At 49.7% G+C, this 17,807-nt stretch overlaps 1 protein-coding gene across 1 annotated transcript in view; it reads right to left on the reverse strand.

Moving 5' to 3' along the window:
- Positions 1-727: 727 nt before the first annotated feature.
- The window catches only part of KPNA1 (karyopherin subunit alpha 1), a 311,573-nt gene continuing 294,493 nt past the window's right edge, over positions 728-17,807 (reverse strand). The window contains exon 14 of the mRNA XM_085621023.1: positions 728-2,602. Coding sequence (XP_085477149.1) covers positions 2,415-2,602 — 188 coding nt within the window. The 3' untranslated portion in view covers positions 728-2,414. The remainder of the gene's footprint in view (positions 2,603-17,807) is intronic.

Here is a 17,807-nt window from a genome sequence, read left to right on the forward strand (position 1 = left end):
AGGACTACATTTATGTTGGAAATAAATATTGTAACAGTACGTGTCAAATAAGGGATTGGAGCTCTAGTACTAGCAGTCTACAGGACAACACAGAACAGGATACAATGAAGTCCAGTGGGAACTTGATTTTTTTTTTCTCTAGACCGCATGGTGTCAAAGGCGGCGATCTATCTAGGGAAGCCAGGGAACACCAAATGACTCCACAGGATCTCATGCTGGGAAAGGCATGAAACACAGAGCATTCAAAGTAAAAAACTAGAGTTCTAATTTGGGAAGTATCAGTCAGAGATGAGCAGTAAGTCAACATGTTTTCTACAGTAAGATACTGCAGTATGGGATGGTCAATGAACTATTGCATGAAAAGCATAGGATAGCAGGGACTTTACAGAAAGAAAGCAAAAGGCGTGGGAGTTCACAAGCATTTTGAAAAGCCAGGACACTAAGCATTGGGTACAAGTAATAAAGGAAAAAAAATCAAAGGACTCAGTAAAATGAAGCATGATGGTGGGGGATATACTGAGGTGAAACTGCCATGACTTCAAAAGCATCATAGAGTTGGAACCCGAACAGTAATCCGGAAAAGTAAACAAGAGGAGCTCAGAAACACTTCGAGAAGGGATTTTCAGAATCTTGTTTTGACTAAGACCATACCAACGAACAATACTGCCTGTTTTGATGCAGTATTCTGACATAGCAAGAACTTTTGCACACTAACAAAAATGTTTCACAATGATTATATACTTTATACTCTGAACAGTGTGGAGGCACGCATGGAAGACAGCAAAAAGTGCATTCATAAGACAAATTCACCAGCCAGCCCAAGCAGTCCGGTATATTTTGAAACCCACTATGCCACCGTTCTGTAGCACAAAGGCGAACAAAATGGAAGATTAATTAGGAAAGTCAGAGGGTGCAGTATTGCTACTATAAAAACCATTTTACTGCTCTTATAGCAAAGTAACAAAAGACAAAAAAAAAGAGCAAATGGTTAGATGTCAAAAACCCAACGATCTCCCCAGGGCAATTATTGCACTGCTGAAATTATTTTAAATGGGTCTTTTTTTTTTTACATTAAAATAATAAATTAGCATTTTTGTGACTGCTACCAAGGGAAAGGGAATTTGGAGCAGTGCTTATAAATGATTCCTTTAAGCTGAAGAGAAACTTGGCAAAAGAAAAGTGCACCTTGAGGTTTCGGCACTCAATTTACCGACTTTGCATCAATATTGAAGCCATGTCAATATTGAGAGCTTACATTAAAAAAATAATGTAATAATTTACAAACCATAAATCTACCAAACAAAGAAGCATTCAAAAATAAAACGGGAGTTCTGGGGATAACTATGATACGGGAATGAGGAAACTGGGAAGGACTCTGCAGGGTCTAAGCCACAAAGCCTGCATGGTGCTGAGTGCAGAATGCTTGTCACATTTTTTAGGGCAAGGGAGAACTTTCCTCGCTTGGATTACAACAGGAATTGAAAGTCTGTTCTGGAAGGACATATGGGCAGGTGTAATGGGCTTGAAGCGGAGCAGCTCAGAGTCGAGTGACTTGGGTGGGGGCAGGAGGCCATCGAGGATTATTCTGGCTGATCTTCTCAAAGAGGCAGCCTATAGTCCAGTGTGAGAGCTTTGATTTTCTTCATCGTAAAGTTGGAAGGATTCAGGTCAAATGTTTATAAAACCAGAAAGCATTTCCATTGAAGGCTTTTGGGTGCATGACAAAAGTTAGCTTATTTGTATCTTTTTTCCTTTTCAATCGGCTAACATGTATGTGTGCCAGTCAAACAGCCCTGCACATCCAGCAAGAAATGAACATGTCCGAGGCGCTCTCTCGCTCTCTCATCCTCAGTGGAGGTTTAAATAAAATGAGTCTGATTGGACGTCAAGAGAAGCAGTTCTATAGGTCAAGTACAGTGAAAAAAATGCACGCAACTGAGTCTGTGTCAACTTTACCGATGCGCTTTTGTTGCATTGAAGGTGAACGTCCGTCTCGTACTGAGAGTCAGTGTTCGTGTGTTCATGTCTTTACCTTGTGTCTTTCATTCATTGTCAAAGTGACGGTGCCACTTTCCACCTCAGGAAGAAGAGGGATTCCATGTATCAATGTCCCCATGTGTAGAGAGAGTCCAGTCTGATGCAAAACGTAGATCTGCAGATACATCGTTGAGGTGCACCACAGGCGATTCTCGTTTTAAACCCCCCAATATCACGTCCAGGTGTCGAGTTCTTCCTCCGCTGTGAGGTGCTAAACATTCCTGTCAGGTGTGTGCCTGAGAGAGTAAGAGGCTGCGCGCACGGCAAGCGAATGAGCGCAAACATTTTTATGAAAGACATTGAAAGATTTTCTGCCTAGCAGCTCTGAGCTCCGGCAAGAGACAGACTGGGAGTGGTGAACCCTCTTTAGAAGAAGATTAGAGCTGGAATCCTTCCATTGGAGCCTCTCGCTGCTGGAAGATGTACTGCTGCTGACTCAGGTCGACCAGCGGTGCGATGCTGCTGTCCTCGTCCTCCGCTCCAAAGTAGTGCTCGATCAAATCGAATGCCTTCTGGTAGATCTCCTGGTTTTCGTGGCTCTGAAGGAACTCAATTTTATCAAGACCTGTGAAGCATAAGAACAAAGGGCTGATTAACCTTTCCCACAAGGGATTACAGGGGCAGAGAGGAAAACAGAAGACGGTTCAGGAAAAACAGGAAAGAGAAGCTCTCCTATGAACATTCAGCTCAACGTCACACCCCCACAAAGATCAAGGGTTCTATGTGCATGCTGGAAACGAGATGCAAAATAACATAACTGAAGGATAGACAAAACAATGAGAAACTTAGTTACTGGTTTCCTCAAACATGCAATTGCAACTGTCCCTTTTGAGAAAGGAAACCTTAACCCTAAGTAAGGATCCATCATTAGAATCTGTCTGGAGAATTGTTTGGAACGATCCTTTCGCAATAACATTGCCCTCTTAATACATAAAATGGGATTCAGTCATGAGCTAGAAAACAAAAACTACAAATACATTTACAATGCGTTATTTACAATGCAGGCATGTATGATGCATTGAATTTCATAATTTAAAATACACTTCCGGCTACAACACATATACAATTAACATTTTCATTAAATAACATTGAAATGAGTTGTGCATGTCTAAGGATCGAACTAATTTTAAAGGGAAGAAATGCGAGACCTGCCAGCTCAGCGTTTGACTTTTTAAAAATGTATATTGTGTTGGATGTATTTATGATGGTTTTTCAGGGAATTCTAATGTGCAAAATTGCATAGAGACAGCAGAGCGAAGCATGTCTAGCTGACCAAGAGTTAATTTTCAAACAATGTAAGAAACTACAAGAAATGAGGCACTGTCAGGCAAGTATGCCGCTTGTAACAGTGTCTGAGTAAAGTTCTATTAACAGTCTCCATTTTCGTAATAGCCAATTCCGGCTGCTGCCTAGTGAACAATCAAGGGAGGGAGAGGTGTGTGCGTGGAATGTGTACCACCCACGCATACAAGGCCCTTCACAACGCCAGAACAGAGTTAGGAAGCAGTGGCTATTTGCACATTTAGAAACAAAACGAGGGAGTTATCCTTAAATCCACAAGGATGTAAAACAAGTATATGTAGAAAAAGTATAGTAAAGATACAGGAAAGAAAAAGGTTTTTCTTTTTTTTGTAACCAACTTTTTATTTATTGAGAGGTGAGGTCAATCAAAATACACAGCTGTGCGCCTACAACCACTGTGGCCGGCAGCAGAAAAAGCATAGTGTCATAAGGCAAATGCAATAAAACAGAGCATCTCTCATATACCTCATAACAAAGGTCTAGCCGCTTACTCTATACACTGAATCTGCCCCCCGCCCTCCGGACATTGCGCCCCCCCATCTCCCCAACATGCGCAATCGTTGAAACACCTGTAGCATTGCCCCGTCAGCCGCACCCCGACTCAGTGTGTCGCACCTAGCGTGCCTGTCACCCCCGAGCATGCCTTTAGACGCGCTCACACCAGCCTGGGAATCAGAGATAACAAGTGTAGCTAGTAGTGCAGTCTAGTCTTTAACGGGGGACCAACGAGATCAAGCCAGGAGGGTACATTTCCAAATCCTGCGGCTATCACTACCCTGCGCTAGGCAAGTAGATATTACTCTCTAAGCTTATATTAGCTTAATTCGCCAAGATACATACATTTCTTACAGTACATTGCGAGATTCCCGGTCCAACCCGCAACCCTCAAGAGGACTGGGCTGGCTGGCATAGTGCTGCCGCTCTGTGATACCATGGCGCTATCGCATCACTCAACCTCTATAAATCCTGAAAAAAAGAAGACAAACCAGAAAACAGAAGGGGGGAAAGTCGGGAGAAGAGGGGAGGAGCGCCGGAGGCAGAGGGGGGAGGGCTGGCGGGGGGACAGGAGATACAGGGCCTCGCTGACCTTACTCGGCTTATCTCTCCTGACCTGGGCATGCTGTCTCCCGGAGGCCCATAGTACCATTGAGGTGATATGCAACAATGCAGTGGGGGAGTAAGACCACAGCGCGGTCATCTGGAGTTAGGAGCCCTCCGCGGACCTCCAGAATGCCCCCGGGGCCGTCGGGCTAATCCCATCATCAAACAACTTTAGGGCCCGCAGTCTCGACGGCTGTAACCTAGCATGCTCTATCCTCCCCAGGTGGTCCATCAAGGGCTCCCAAAGGGTCCTGAACCTGGTTTCCCTAAATTGAAGGCGGGCCGTGAGCAGTTCCATCGCCACCACTTGCCATAGGCGGGTAAACCACACGTTAATGGAAGGCGTCTCCGCCTTCTTCCAATATACCGCTACTGTTTGCTTTGCTGCACCCAGCATGTGGAGGTTCAAATGCCAATCACGGCCCGTCATAGCCTGCCTTGACGTTGGCCGGAGGCCCAGAATGATCGTGAGCGGGTCCTCCGGCAGCGGGTAGCCCAGCACCCTCTTGATGTGGCTGAGGACTTCCTTCCAATAGGTAGTCAAAAGCGGACACGTCCACCAAACATTGATGAAGTCGCCCAACGCTTGCGTGCAGCGCCAACAGAGCGGGGACACCTTGGGGAACATCTTCTGGAGCCGGACAGGGGTATAATACCATTGGGTCATCACCTTGTAAGCCGATTCCTGTTGGGGTATGCTACGAAAAGTTCTGGGAATATCGCTCCAGAGCCTTGTCCACTGAGCAGGTGTAACCCCTGAGCCAGAGAAGTTCTGCCATCGTAGTTGGTATGGGTGGGGACCAAGACGCTGTGTGTGCTGAAGCACTTTGTATATTCGGGAGATGAGGCCCCGATAAGTACCAAATGTGCGCGCCAAGTGTTCAAACGCAGTGTAGGGCCGTGTGGCCGCCTGCGCCAGGGAGGAGCCCTGCACCCAATGCCGAAGTTGTATATATTGGAATTTGTCCTTTTCCGTCAGTCCAAACTCTCGTTGGCATTGCGTGAAAGATTTGAACTACCCCCCCACAAAGAGGTCTCGAATCGTCCTACAACCGGATTCAGTCCAGTTCTCAAAGTAGGGCGGGCGGCAGGCCGGCGGAAACTGCGGGTTGCGAGCTATAGGGGTGTGGGGGGAGGGGAAAGGTGTGAGGGCCCCTGCGGACCGCCACCCTGTCCCATATCTCAAGGACCGTCTTAGTGGGAACCGCCATGTACGCGCTGCGGTGGCGCGCCGCTCGGGGCAGCCAAGCATGGGCCCAAATCGGACGACAGGTGACTGCCCTGTCCATGTGGAACCAAATTTTTTCGCTTTCCCACGCCCCCCATTCCAAGATGAAGCGAAGGTGTGACGCCCAATAGTAGTCCAGTAAATTGGGACAGGCAAGACCGCCCCTGTCCCGGGGGAGTTTCAATATTTTGTTAGAGAATCGCGGCTTCTTACCTCCCCAAATGAATGAGATCAGATCTCGTTGTAACCCTTGGATATGGTGCTCCGGAATGGGTGTCGGCAGGGTCTGAAAAAGATGAAGTATCTTCGGCAATACGGACATCTTAATTGCGTTGAGGCGACCAAGCCAGGAGAGCGGCAAAGTCTTCCAGGTGCGCAAATCGTCCAGAACCGAGCGTTTGCACTCCTGCCAGTTGGCCTGCGTCCAGGTGGCTAGGTCCGGAGTCAGGTTAAGGCCAAGGTATCTCACTAATCTGCTCGCCCATTGGTAGGGGGCACAGGTCCGTAGCACTGCAATCTCCTCCTCTGGAATCGTGAGATTAAGCGCCCAGGACTTTGTGTGATTAATTTTAAGCCCGGAGGCACGCTCATAGGCTTGAAGCAGCGAGTGTGCTGCTGGAAGCGAGGTTAAGGGGTCGGACAGCGTGAGAAGAAGGTCGTCAGCAAAAAGTGCGATCTTATGATCTCGGCCCCTAAGGGGGATGCCCTTGACATCCGGGGACTGGCGAATGAGGGTAGCAAGCGGTTCCACCACTAAGGCAAAAAGCAGGGGCAACAGGGGGCAACCCTGCCGAGTGCCCCTACAGATGGGAAAGGGCTGTGTGAGCTGACCATTCACTCGCACTCTAGCCGCGGGGGAGACATAGGGAGCCATAATGCACGCCTCCATCTTCGGTCCAAGCCCTATTTTCCGTAAAACTGCGCGGAGGAACGCCCAGTCCACCCGGTCGAACACCTTTTCAGCGTCAAGTGACAAGAGGCAAGCCGGGATCCCCCAATGCCTGGCCTTCCCTACAATGTGAGCTATGCGACGTACATTGTCCGCGCCCTGGCGTTGATGTATAAACCCCACCTGATCCGGGTCAATGAGGTGGGGCAAGTGGGCACCGAGTCGCTTGGCAAGAATTTTGGTATACAGTTTGAGGTCTGTATTCAATAGGGCTATGGGCCGGTAAGAGGAGCAGAGGGTGTGATCCTTCCCTGGCTTTGGTATGAGGGCGATCTCAGCCATCGCCATATCTGGAGACGGCCCTCACGATTACGCAAACAAATTAAATAGCCGTAGGAGGTACGGCTGTAACTGCGGTAGGAAGGTACGGAAAAACGACACGGAGTCCATCGGGCCCAGGCGTTTTGCCCAATGGGAGGTCTCAGAGCGCCTGCTATTTCTTCCAGTGTGATGGGCTCCTCCAGAAGCTCAGAGTGGTGCTTACTCAGTGGTTCCCAATCACACTCATCCAGGGCCGCTCCGGCGGGTCCCCCATGTAGAGAGAGGAGTAATAGTCGTGGAACGCTTGAAGCTTCGCAGATTCAGTGGTCACCCAAGTTCCCCCTGCCCCCTGCAGCTTTGCAATGTGAGCTTTGGCCGCCCGCGTACGCAAGCGCCGCGCGAGGACAGTGCCCACCTTATCCCCGCCTTCGTAGAAACGCTGTCGGAGCGCGAGTAGCGCCCGTTCCGCCTTGTTCGTCCTATGCGCTCGTAGCTGACCCCGGAGGACCGCCAAGCGCCGCTTATGGGCTGCCAGGGGACGGTCCTGGTCCATGTTTTCCAGCGTCGTAATTTCACGGGCAAGCCTAGTTTCATAAAGTTGGGCCTCCCGCGCCCGATCGACAGCTATAGCTGTGAGGGTGCCCCGTATCGTGGCCTTGAAGGCATCCCAGACAAGGGGGAGAGGGGTCTCCGATAAATCATTGTGCTCTAAGTACGCCAGTATGGCCGCCTGGATCTCCTCCCTGTCAACCGGGTCCCGCAGGACATGGTCCGGGAACCGCCAGCGTCTCGAGCAGGGTGCGCGTGTAAGGCGCTCATGGAGCGACACTTCCACATGGGCATGGTCGGAGACGGAGATATTCGAGTGGGATGCCGCCATAGTGTCTTTAAGCAGGAGGTGGGAGACAAAAAGCATATCGATGCGGGAGTAGGAGCGGTGCGCGTGTGAGTAATAGGTGTAATCCTTTAGCCCCGGAGGGTGGTAACGCCAGACATCTACCAGGTTAAGAGCAGTAAGGGATTTTTTCACTGCAGCAGACATGGCCCCCACCCCACGAAAGGCTCCCCCACAACGATCTAGCTCCGCGTCCCACACCAAGTTGAAGTCGCCCCCTACTATAAGGTCCGATCCCACCGGCTCAAGGTACTCCCGAATTACCCCACGCAGGAAGGCGTCCTGACCCTGGTTGGGGGCATAGAGGTTACAAAGCGTAAGCGTGTGGCGTCCCCTCGTTAGCTCAACCCTCAGGAACCGTCCCTCAGTGTCCCCACGAGTCTTCACGTCTCCCTGCAGGAAGCCCGCCCGACAGAAGATGGCGACCCCCGCTGTCTTAGTGGCTGCCGAGGACCAAAACCGATGGGGAAAACGTGGGTGGGCCATTCGAGCTACGTCAGCTTTGAGGTGATGTGTCTCCTGCAGGAAAACTATGTCAGCGCCCTGCTGCAACAAGTATCTCCAGATCTGGTGCCTTTTGCTAGGTGAGTTAAGCCCCTTCACATTCAGAGAGATAACCTTCCAGGAGGGTACTGTAGACATGAGTACTGATCTGCTGGCGCAATTATCCCCGCCTTAGTCCCCAACCCATCCACAGGTACCCCCCGCCAGAGGGATAGGAAGAAAAAAGGGAGGGAAGAAGGAGGATAGGGTAGGAGATAATAACTGAAACCACAAAACGGCCAACATGGCCAACACGGCCTATTCCAGTCCAGGGAGTGGCCAGGCACAATGGCACAGGATATCCCAGAGATGTCACTCTCCCAAGAATAGGAATGGGGGTCCGTCGGCACCATCACTGTCCACCAAATACACCAGGAGTAGCTCCGGGCTACCGCCCCACACATGAAGCCGCAGCGTCGACAGAAGAAGGGCAGGCATCTTTCCCACCCCGCATGAGGTGGTCGTGGCTTTGAAGTGGGGTTCAAGACGTACATTGATTGAACAGGCAGCAAGCCCTCCCCACCCGGGGGGCCCGCGGAATGAACAGTGTCGCAAGCATGTAGGTTCACTTGGGGGCGGACTCCTGCGATCCCACCTGCGATGAGCCCGCTTCCAAAGATCGAATATGTCGTATTATATCCTGCTTATCCCGCGATGATCGACTTGCAGCAGGGGAGGGAGACCGCCCCGGACGGCGCACCCTGGACCAGCTAGGCTTGAGCGGGACGCGAGGCCCAGCAGCACGCCGCGCCGGGCTGGCCGGCGGGGAATCCGGGACCTGAAGCAGCTGTGCCGCCTCCCTGTAGGAACGCAGCACCCGGCGCCGGGACTCCCATTGAAATATGAGGGCGAAGGGGTGACCCCATTGATAGCGGATGTTGAGGTCCCGCAACTTGTCAGTGATCGGCTTGAAAGCCCTCCGGCGCTTGAGGGTCGTGGGGGCCAAGTCCTGGAACAGCTGGATCGGGGCGCCTCCGTACTTGAGTTCGGGCTTGTCCCGAGTCGCCTTCAGGATGGCTTCCTTTTCGACAAAGAAGTGAACTCTTGTCAGGATATCGGGGATGAGTCCTGGTCTCCCAGGTGGCCCGGAGACCCCGTGGGCCCGGTCCAAGGGCGGCGGGGAGGCATCGTCGTCCCCCCGGAGTTCATGAAGAAGATCCGCCACGAATGTCATGATATCCGCCCCCTCCGCTCCAATCGGGACGCCCCGAATGCGTATGTTATTGCGGCGCCCCCTATTTTCCAAATCCTCCTGCCGGATCTGGAGTTCGACGTGCTGCTCCTCTAGGGTCGCTATCCGCTGCCAAAGGCGTTCCTGATCCTCTGTGCGGGCATCGAGGGTCTTGTCGTCCACTCTGTCCTCAAGTTCCCCCACATCCCTCCGGAGCTCCTTAACGCAGGCCTGGACCTCCGTGCGCAGCGAGCCGATTTCAGTCTTAAGGTCTTGCATGAAAAGCGCCATAAAAGACTGTCACCGGCTCCGCTGATGCCCCGGCCCCCAACGGCGGAGAGCCCGCCTGCGCCACTCCAGGCTTGTTCCAGAGGTCCTTCACCATGGTGTCTTTAGAGGTCGCTGGCGGCTCCCTCCCTGGTTTAGTGCGCGTCATGGTGCGGTCCCTTTCCGCCCCAACAAGAGGGCCACCACAGCAGTCCGGTTAGTCCACCCAGGGTCCCTCCACTCCGCCGCAGCCACCAGGCAGGTCAGCCGACACCCAGAGGCTCACAGGCAGATCAGCGCAGCGTCCGACGCGTGGTCGCTCTCCACTCCGGGCCCAGTGAACGCGAGCTCAGGCCGCAGCGTCGTAGGAAATGTACTCCGGGTGTAACGGGAGGCAGACCACCCTCGAAACACGGGCGCCGCTAGTCCCTAATCCCACGAAGCTCTGTCTCAGGGCCTCCCCCGCTCGGAGATCAGGTGGCGCAGAATCTCAGGATGAGGATGTTCGCCGCCCCCGCAACAGCATCCGCTCAGCGCCCCCAGGGGATCCCGGCTTACCTACGCAGAAGGCCAACACCGGCGGGTACTTGTCCATCGCCAAGGGGCGGTTGCTTTATCGCCAATGTAAGGAGGGCCCAACAGCCAGCAGCTCGCGCCGCCCAAGGCCCCGCCAGGGCCATGCCACTCAGCCCCGCACGGCACACTGGTCAGGATCCAGGCAATGAGGCAGTCAATCGAGCGGAGGCACCACCGTCCCAAGGCGACGCGCCAAGCCGGGACCCCAGTTCACCCCCAATGCAGGGCAGAGGCTCACCACGCCAGGCAGGCCCGGGGCGCACAGGGAGGACAGTTGTAGGTCCAACACTCGGGCTGGTGCCCCAGATGCGGGGCGGTGGCACCACAGCGGGCCAAAGCGTCAAGAACAGGCTGAAACGCCCCCGATTACGCTCCTTCGCAGCTCCGGGGCGCTGCAACAGCTCCGCCGTCTCCAAAGCAGGCAGCGCTCCCAGGGGTCCCCCGATGTAGGCCTCACGAGATCAGCCGCGGACTTCCATGCCGCCGCAGGCCGTCCTCCCCCGCAGCAGCTCGCAGGGCTAGAAGCTCAGGCCGCAGCCGCCCGTCGTCCTCCTCACCTCCGTCCGGGCCGCTCACACTGCACCTCCGATGGCCCCAGCTCCCGGCTGCAGAAGCCGTCTCCTCCACTACGCCGTAACACCAGGGACACAAAATGGCGGGCGTGCCCTCACTAGCCGGGGACGCCCCTCCAGCGCCGCTGCTTCTGACAAGCACCGAGGTCCCCAAATCGCTGCTCGAGAGCCTCCTCGTCCCCACTCAGAACTTCAAGGTGGCTCCGCCGGTGGGCTCAGGCATCCGGTCAGTCCGCACGGCGACTCCACAGTGCACGGGAGAGGGACGGTCAAAATGGCGGCTGCACCCACTCCGCCCGGGGCCTCTCCCCGGCGTCGATCTCAAGTGCCGCTATCCGTCAGCCCCAAGCTCTCCAAGCCAGCCGGGAGCAGCCCGCTCCCCTCCGCCGTTTTCTCGCCCCCAGAGGAGGCGTCTCCCCAGCCGCTAGATCGCCGTTCAATGCAGTTTCCTCTGGCGGCAGCCCGGAGCCCCGGCAGCTCGCGTCCTACTCCATGGACAGCTTGGCCACGCCCCCGGTTTTTCTTTTTAAGAAAAAGGTTTTTCTTTTTAAGAAACCCCTCACTCACCAACCTAGTTGGTGGCATGCTTCATCATCGGGGCCCACCAAAATGGTCTAATACCATCCGGGTGTGCTTCAACGCCCGATTACAGCGGAGCGGGTTAAGATGTTACGTGATCGTGCACGTGAGTTAGTGATATAAAGGAGGTTTAAAAATACCTCAAGACCCCCTAAGTGATTTAATATGGAGTCAAGAGGCAAGATTAAAAACAATAGTGATGATGCCTCTAAAGGTATAATGGCCTTTGGTATCTAGTGTTACTAGTGTTCTACTAGTGATGTTAGACAAGGTCTTTCAGGTCAACATGTTTCTGCCATCTGTAGCAATGCTGGGCTTTCGTCAGGACCTAAATTGTTGGAAGGAGGGGTATGCACGCACTAAGGTGCACCCTTCTCTCATCCAAAAATGTACCACCCCATATACTCACGGAGTAGTTGAATTAGGGATCTTTTTCATGCGATCTGTGAAAAGAAGAAAGATAAAACTCCTGCATCAAATACCATGTCTTTGCTAATTTAGATATTTGACAGCAATAAATGCCGGCAAACCCACACATACCTATGTGTGATATATCAACAAATAGATGCTGCCAAATGGAGCCTACGTGATAAAGCGAGTGCCATGTATTAGCAGTTATTGCACACACAAACATACTGTGTTCCATTCTGATAAATACTAGAATCAGAATGAGTTCCTTCCACATTCGTTGCTGCTTCTTCTCATGCAGAAAAACAGCTCGTGGAAGTTCGAGCTTTCAAGAAAAACGTGACTATTTTAAAAGTGCAACCGATCAGAGTCGATCGAATTGTGAATCTAGGATTAAATTCTAGGAAGTAACCGTGGTAATGTTTCGTAACTCTCATTGTTGTTCCTTACATATTAATGCACAAACAACTGCCCCATGGAGCCTCAGGGAGGCGGCGTCAGGTAATGGTTCAGTGCTGTGGCAAAAGAAAAAAGTATGGCGATGCGAGAATTAATCTATCGTGCCGGTAGGCGGTGGCATCAGGGACATCGCTTACCCGGTGAGAAGATTTTACTTACACCACGTTGCCTGGCCGCCCTCAGTCTTACCTACCGTCGAGTGCCTCCCGGGACCGAATGTTGCCGGTGCACTCTAGGCGGCATGTTTTTGCTGTTTGCTTCCACATCACGTGGTATCGGAGCACGTGATGGGGCGGGGACTTGGTGTAGTTCTAATTCAATAGAAAACAGACTGACTGTAGTTCCGTAGACGAATTTGACTTCGTTGGCTGTTTTGAGATGAATCTACGGAACTACAGTCAGTCCGTTTTCTATTGAATTAGAACTACACCAATTCCCCGCCCCCATCACGTGCTCAGATACCACGTGATGCGGAAGCAAACAGCAAAAACATGCCACCTAGAGTGCACCGGCAACATTCGGTCCTGGGAGGCACTCGACGGTAGGTGAGACGGAGGGCGGCCAGGCAACGTGGTGTAAGTTAAATCTTCTCACCGGGTAAGCGATGTCCCTGATAACCTTAATGCCACCGCCTACCGGCACGATAGATTAATTCTCGCATCGCCATACTTTTTTCTTTTGCCACAGCACTGAACCATTACCTGACGCCCCCTCCCTGAGGCTCCATGGGGCAGTAGTTTGTGCATTAATATGTAAGGAACAACAATGAGAGTTACGAAACATTACCACGGTTACTTCCTAGAATTTAATCCTAGATTGACAATTCGATCGCCTCTGATCGGTTGCACTTTTAAAATAGTCAAGTTTTTTCTTGAAAGCTCGAACTTCCACGAGCTATTTTTCTGCATGAGAAGAAGCAGCAACGAATGTGGAAGGAACTCATTCTGATTCTAGTATTTATCAGAATGGAACACAGTATGTTTGTGTGTGCAATAACTGCTAATACATGGTACTCACTTTATCACATAGGCTCCCTTTGGCAGCATCTATTTGTTGATATATCACACATAGGTATGTGTGGGTTTGCCGGCATTTATTGCTGTCAAATATCTAAATTAGCAAAGACATGGTATTTGATGCAGGAGTTTTATCTTTCTTCTTTTCACAGATCGCATGAAAAAGATCCCTAATTCAACTACACCGAGAGTATATGGGGTGGTACATTTTTGAATGAGAGTAGGGTGCCCCTTAGTGCGTGCATACCCCTCCTTCCAACAATTTAGGTCCTGACGAAAGCCCAGCATTGCTACAGATGGCAGAAACATGTTGACCTGATAGACCTTGTCTAACATCACTAGGATAACACTAGTAACACTAGATACCAAAGGCCATTATACCTTTAGAGGTATCATCACTATTGTTTTTAATCTTACCTCTTGACTCCATATTAAATCACTTAGGGGGTCTTGAGGTATTTTTAAACCTCACTTATATCACTAACTCACGTGCACTATCACGTAACATCTTAACCCACTCCGCTGTAATCAGGCGTTGAAGCACACCCGGATGGTATTAGACCATTTGGGTGGGCCCCGATGATGAAGCATGTCACCAACTAGGTTGGTGAGTGAGGGGTTTCTTAAAAAGAAAAACCTTTTTCTTAAAAAGAAAAAGATCTTTTTCACTCCTGTAGCTTTACTATACTTTTTCTACATATACTTGTTCTACATCCTTGTGGATTTAAGATCAACTCCCTCATTTTGTTTCTGGATATAATATAGGGGGACTGGGAGCACTCCTACCCTCAATCTCTTTTTGTTTATAAATATTTGCACATTTATGAATTTGTGGGTACCCATACTAGCATGCGAATTCGAGGGCATTTTTTCAAAATGACTTTTCATGCATTTATGCTTGCCAAATGTAAGACAGTGTGTAAAAGACAATTGGTAATAAAAATTGTTATACTATTCTGTGTATCTCCCTCCCCCCACCAAGTTGCTCGATAAAAATGGTACCTCACTTGTTTGGGTAGGCCTAGTGCCTGCTGACAGAGAAGGGCCCAAAACGTAGTGTGGAGACAGAATTACCTATCAAAAACTGACCTGGTTTTAAAAGGGGGGCACCTGCATTTTTGGTCCGGGGCTCGGCGGAATCTGGGGAAACCTACCAAATCCAGACATTTCTGAAAACTAGACACCCGGGGGAGCCAAGAGGGTGTGGCTTGTGTAGATCTCTCAACACTTTCCTACCCAGAATCCCATGTCAACCTCAAATTTAGCTAAAAAAAAAATACATTAAAAAAATAAAAAAATAAATAAATAAATAAATTCCTCACATTTCTATGAGGGAAAGTTGCGGGATCAAGGGACCAACACAAATATACTACCACCCAGCACCAGGTCTCCGATAAAAATGCTTCCTCACTTGTGTGAGTGGGCCAAGCACCCGCGACAGGGTTTGTGACGGAAAGGATTATGAGATAGTGTGTGTGAGAGATTTTGTTGTGCTGGTGTGTGTGTTAGGTTTTATTTTTGAGGAGTAGTGAGAGGAGATGTGTATGTTTTCAGAGGTATTTGTATGTAAAGTATTGTTGGCGAGTGGAAGCTGCAAGGTAAAGAAGGTGGTGATGTATTTTGGAAAGAGTGTATGTGGTGTGTGAGAGGAGGTGGAGAAGTCTCAGGAGTTTTAGATTTGATTGTTGGAAGAGGTAATGTATGATGGAGTGTAAGGGTTGTGTTTTTTTGGTAAAAGGAGGAAGAGGAGAATGTGGGTGGATGAAAAGATGGAAGTTTGATGGTAACAAACAGGTGTCCGTTAGGAGTAATTAGTGGGTAGAGCTGGTGCTTTGTATGAGCAGGGGGTATCTGCCTGGATGGGATACAGTTATGTATGATGTTGGAATTGGGTTGTGCTGGTGATGAGTGGATTCATTAGTGGAATAGGATAGAGTAGCGTTGTGTGTGTGTGAATGAAAGTGCCATTGTGTGGTAGTTAGAGTAGAAGTATAGATAAGTGTTCTTTGTGGGGTTTTGTAGTGGGTTTGTTTGTAGTGATTATGTGGAGTGCATTTGCTGCGAGTGTGTTAATGTTTGTGGTTATGGATGGGATAAGGTGGGTTCTAGTGAACAGAAAATAGGGCAGCATCTCTGGCCCTAGGCCCGACCAGTCCCAAACAGGCAACTGCCCTTGTCCTCTCCACCCTATAAGGCCAAACAAGCAACTGCCCTTGTCCTCCCCCACCCTTAGCCTTGACTCCTGGGCTCAAACGCCCTGAGCTTAAATAGTCATGTGACCCCTTCAAGCCAATGGAAACCCTAACCAATCGTAAAACTAGCCCTAAACCCTAGGACTCATAGGAGACCAAGCCCTTGCAACCAATCACAGCCCTTGTCCTAGCAGCAAATCAAAAATTAAATTCAAAGCCCTAGGCCCAATAGAAACCCTAGCCCCAGGAACCAATCAAAAACCCTAGATCTGTCTGCAAATTAGAACACTAACTCCAAGTCCCACGTCCAATAGAATCACTAAAGCCGGGACCAACAGAACCTTAGACCTATCAGACTAGCTAGACACCAACACTAAGCCCAATAGAAACACCAGGTACAGCAGCCAATCAAAGCACAGATGTAATGTTCAATAGCAGCTTGTATAAGGGGCATATAGGTCAAGCTGCTGGGAGCTGCTGCTCAATTCATAATCTTTTTGGAGACAGGCAGACTCAATCCACACTCTGTAGTTCTGCAGTTAAGGGCCTAAACAAGGCCACTCACAATACTGCTTCGCCAACACTTAAACAACTCACTCCCCTGCTACATACACTTTCTAAACAGCGTAAAACCCTAAAAGCTGATTACTGCAATCTCAAAGCACACGCTGCTTAGCCCCTGAGATGTAATATGTCTTTGTTTCTTTTTTTATCAAATAAATATTTTAAGCACTTGCTAAGACAAAAGGGAGGTGGGGTGAATTGCTTACACACTGGTCTGAGCACAGATTAGGGGAAAGACTAGGAGGGAAATGAAAATGCTACTTACCCAGTAAGCATCTGTTCTTGGCATATAGAGCTGTAGAGTCATATGCTGTGCATAGATTGCCATCTAGTGTTGGGTCTGGATGTTTGCACTTTGTTTTTCTTAGAAGAAGTCTCTCAGTCACAAGGTAGGTGACTCCTCTTTTCAGTGATCGTGCGCATGGGCATCAACTCCATTGCTAGATTGTTTTCCCGCAGAGGGTGATAATGGAGTTAGTAAGAGTAGTAAAAGGAGATGTCCATGAATGCATGTATCTAAGTAAGATGTTACTGCAACAGGTATAGGTACCCGGGGAGGGGGGTGGGCACATATGACTCTACAGCTCTATATGCCAAAAACAGATGCATAATGGGTAAGTAGCATTTTCCGTTCGAGGCATATGAGCTGTAGATCATATGCTATGTGTAGTGTTGTGGGTTATTCAGCTCGAGCTGCTTTGTACTGTGTGGGCACGCTCGACCTGCACTGTTCTACGTAGGTATATTCTTTTTAGAACTTTAGGGGGATTTGTCAGTTGCTTGCCTTACCGGATGCTGGACAGCTGCTCCTTTGTGGGTGGTGTATTCTGCTTCAATAAAGAACTTAACTTTGTTTCCACGTAAGTTTGGATGCTTACTTTACAAAGTGCATAGACTATATAGAAGTTATCTCCCAAAGTGGTGGCTAACATGTATCTGTTGCAGTGGTCTGAAATAGTGTACGTAAAACTGCCTGGCCCACTCTAGCTTGTTATGTTGCTAACACATCTACACAATAGTGTTTTGTCAATGTGTGAGGTGTAGACCATGTTGCAGCTTTGCATGTGTCATCTATGGGTATATTTCCTAAGAATGCCATAGAAGCCCCCAGTTTGCATGTAGGGTGTGCTCTAGGGGGAACTGTTAACGTTCGTATTGCTTTTGCATAGCATATTTGAATGCTCTTGACTATCCACCGTGTAATACCTGATTTTGATACGGAATTGCCTTTGTGCGGTGGAGCAAAAGCAACAAATTGATTTGTGTTACGGAAAGGTTTTGTCCTTTCTATGTAATAAAGCAATGCTCTCTTCACATCTAATGTGCGTAGGGCATGTTCTGCCACTGAATCTGGTTGACGGAAGAACACGGGTAACTCAAAAGATTGATTGGTGGAAAAAGCAGAAATGACTTTTGGAAAGATTTTAGAATTAACCACTTTATTTTGGTGAATTTGTAAAAAGGGTTCTTCTATAGTTACTGCCTGAAGCTCACCCACTCTTCTGAGTGATGTGATAGCAACGAGGAAAGCAGCTTTCCATGTGAGAAATTGCAGTTCAAATTTGTGCAATGGCTCAAAGGGTGGACCCATTAGTCTGGTGAGAACAATGTTGAGATTCCATAATGGAGCAGGTGGTTCCCCGGGGGAATGACTCTTGAGTCCCTCCATAAAGGCTTTGTTAACAGG

This window comes from Triturus cristatus, chromosome 8 (genome assembly GCF_964204655.1).
Source record: "Triturus cristatus chromosome 8, aTriCri1.1, whole genome shotgun sequence".
Lineage (NCBI taxonomy): Eukaryota > Metazoa > Chordata > Amphibia > Caudata > Salamandridae > Triturus > Triturus cristatus.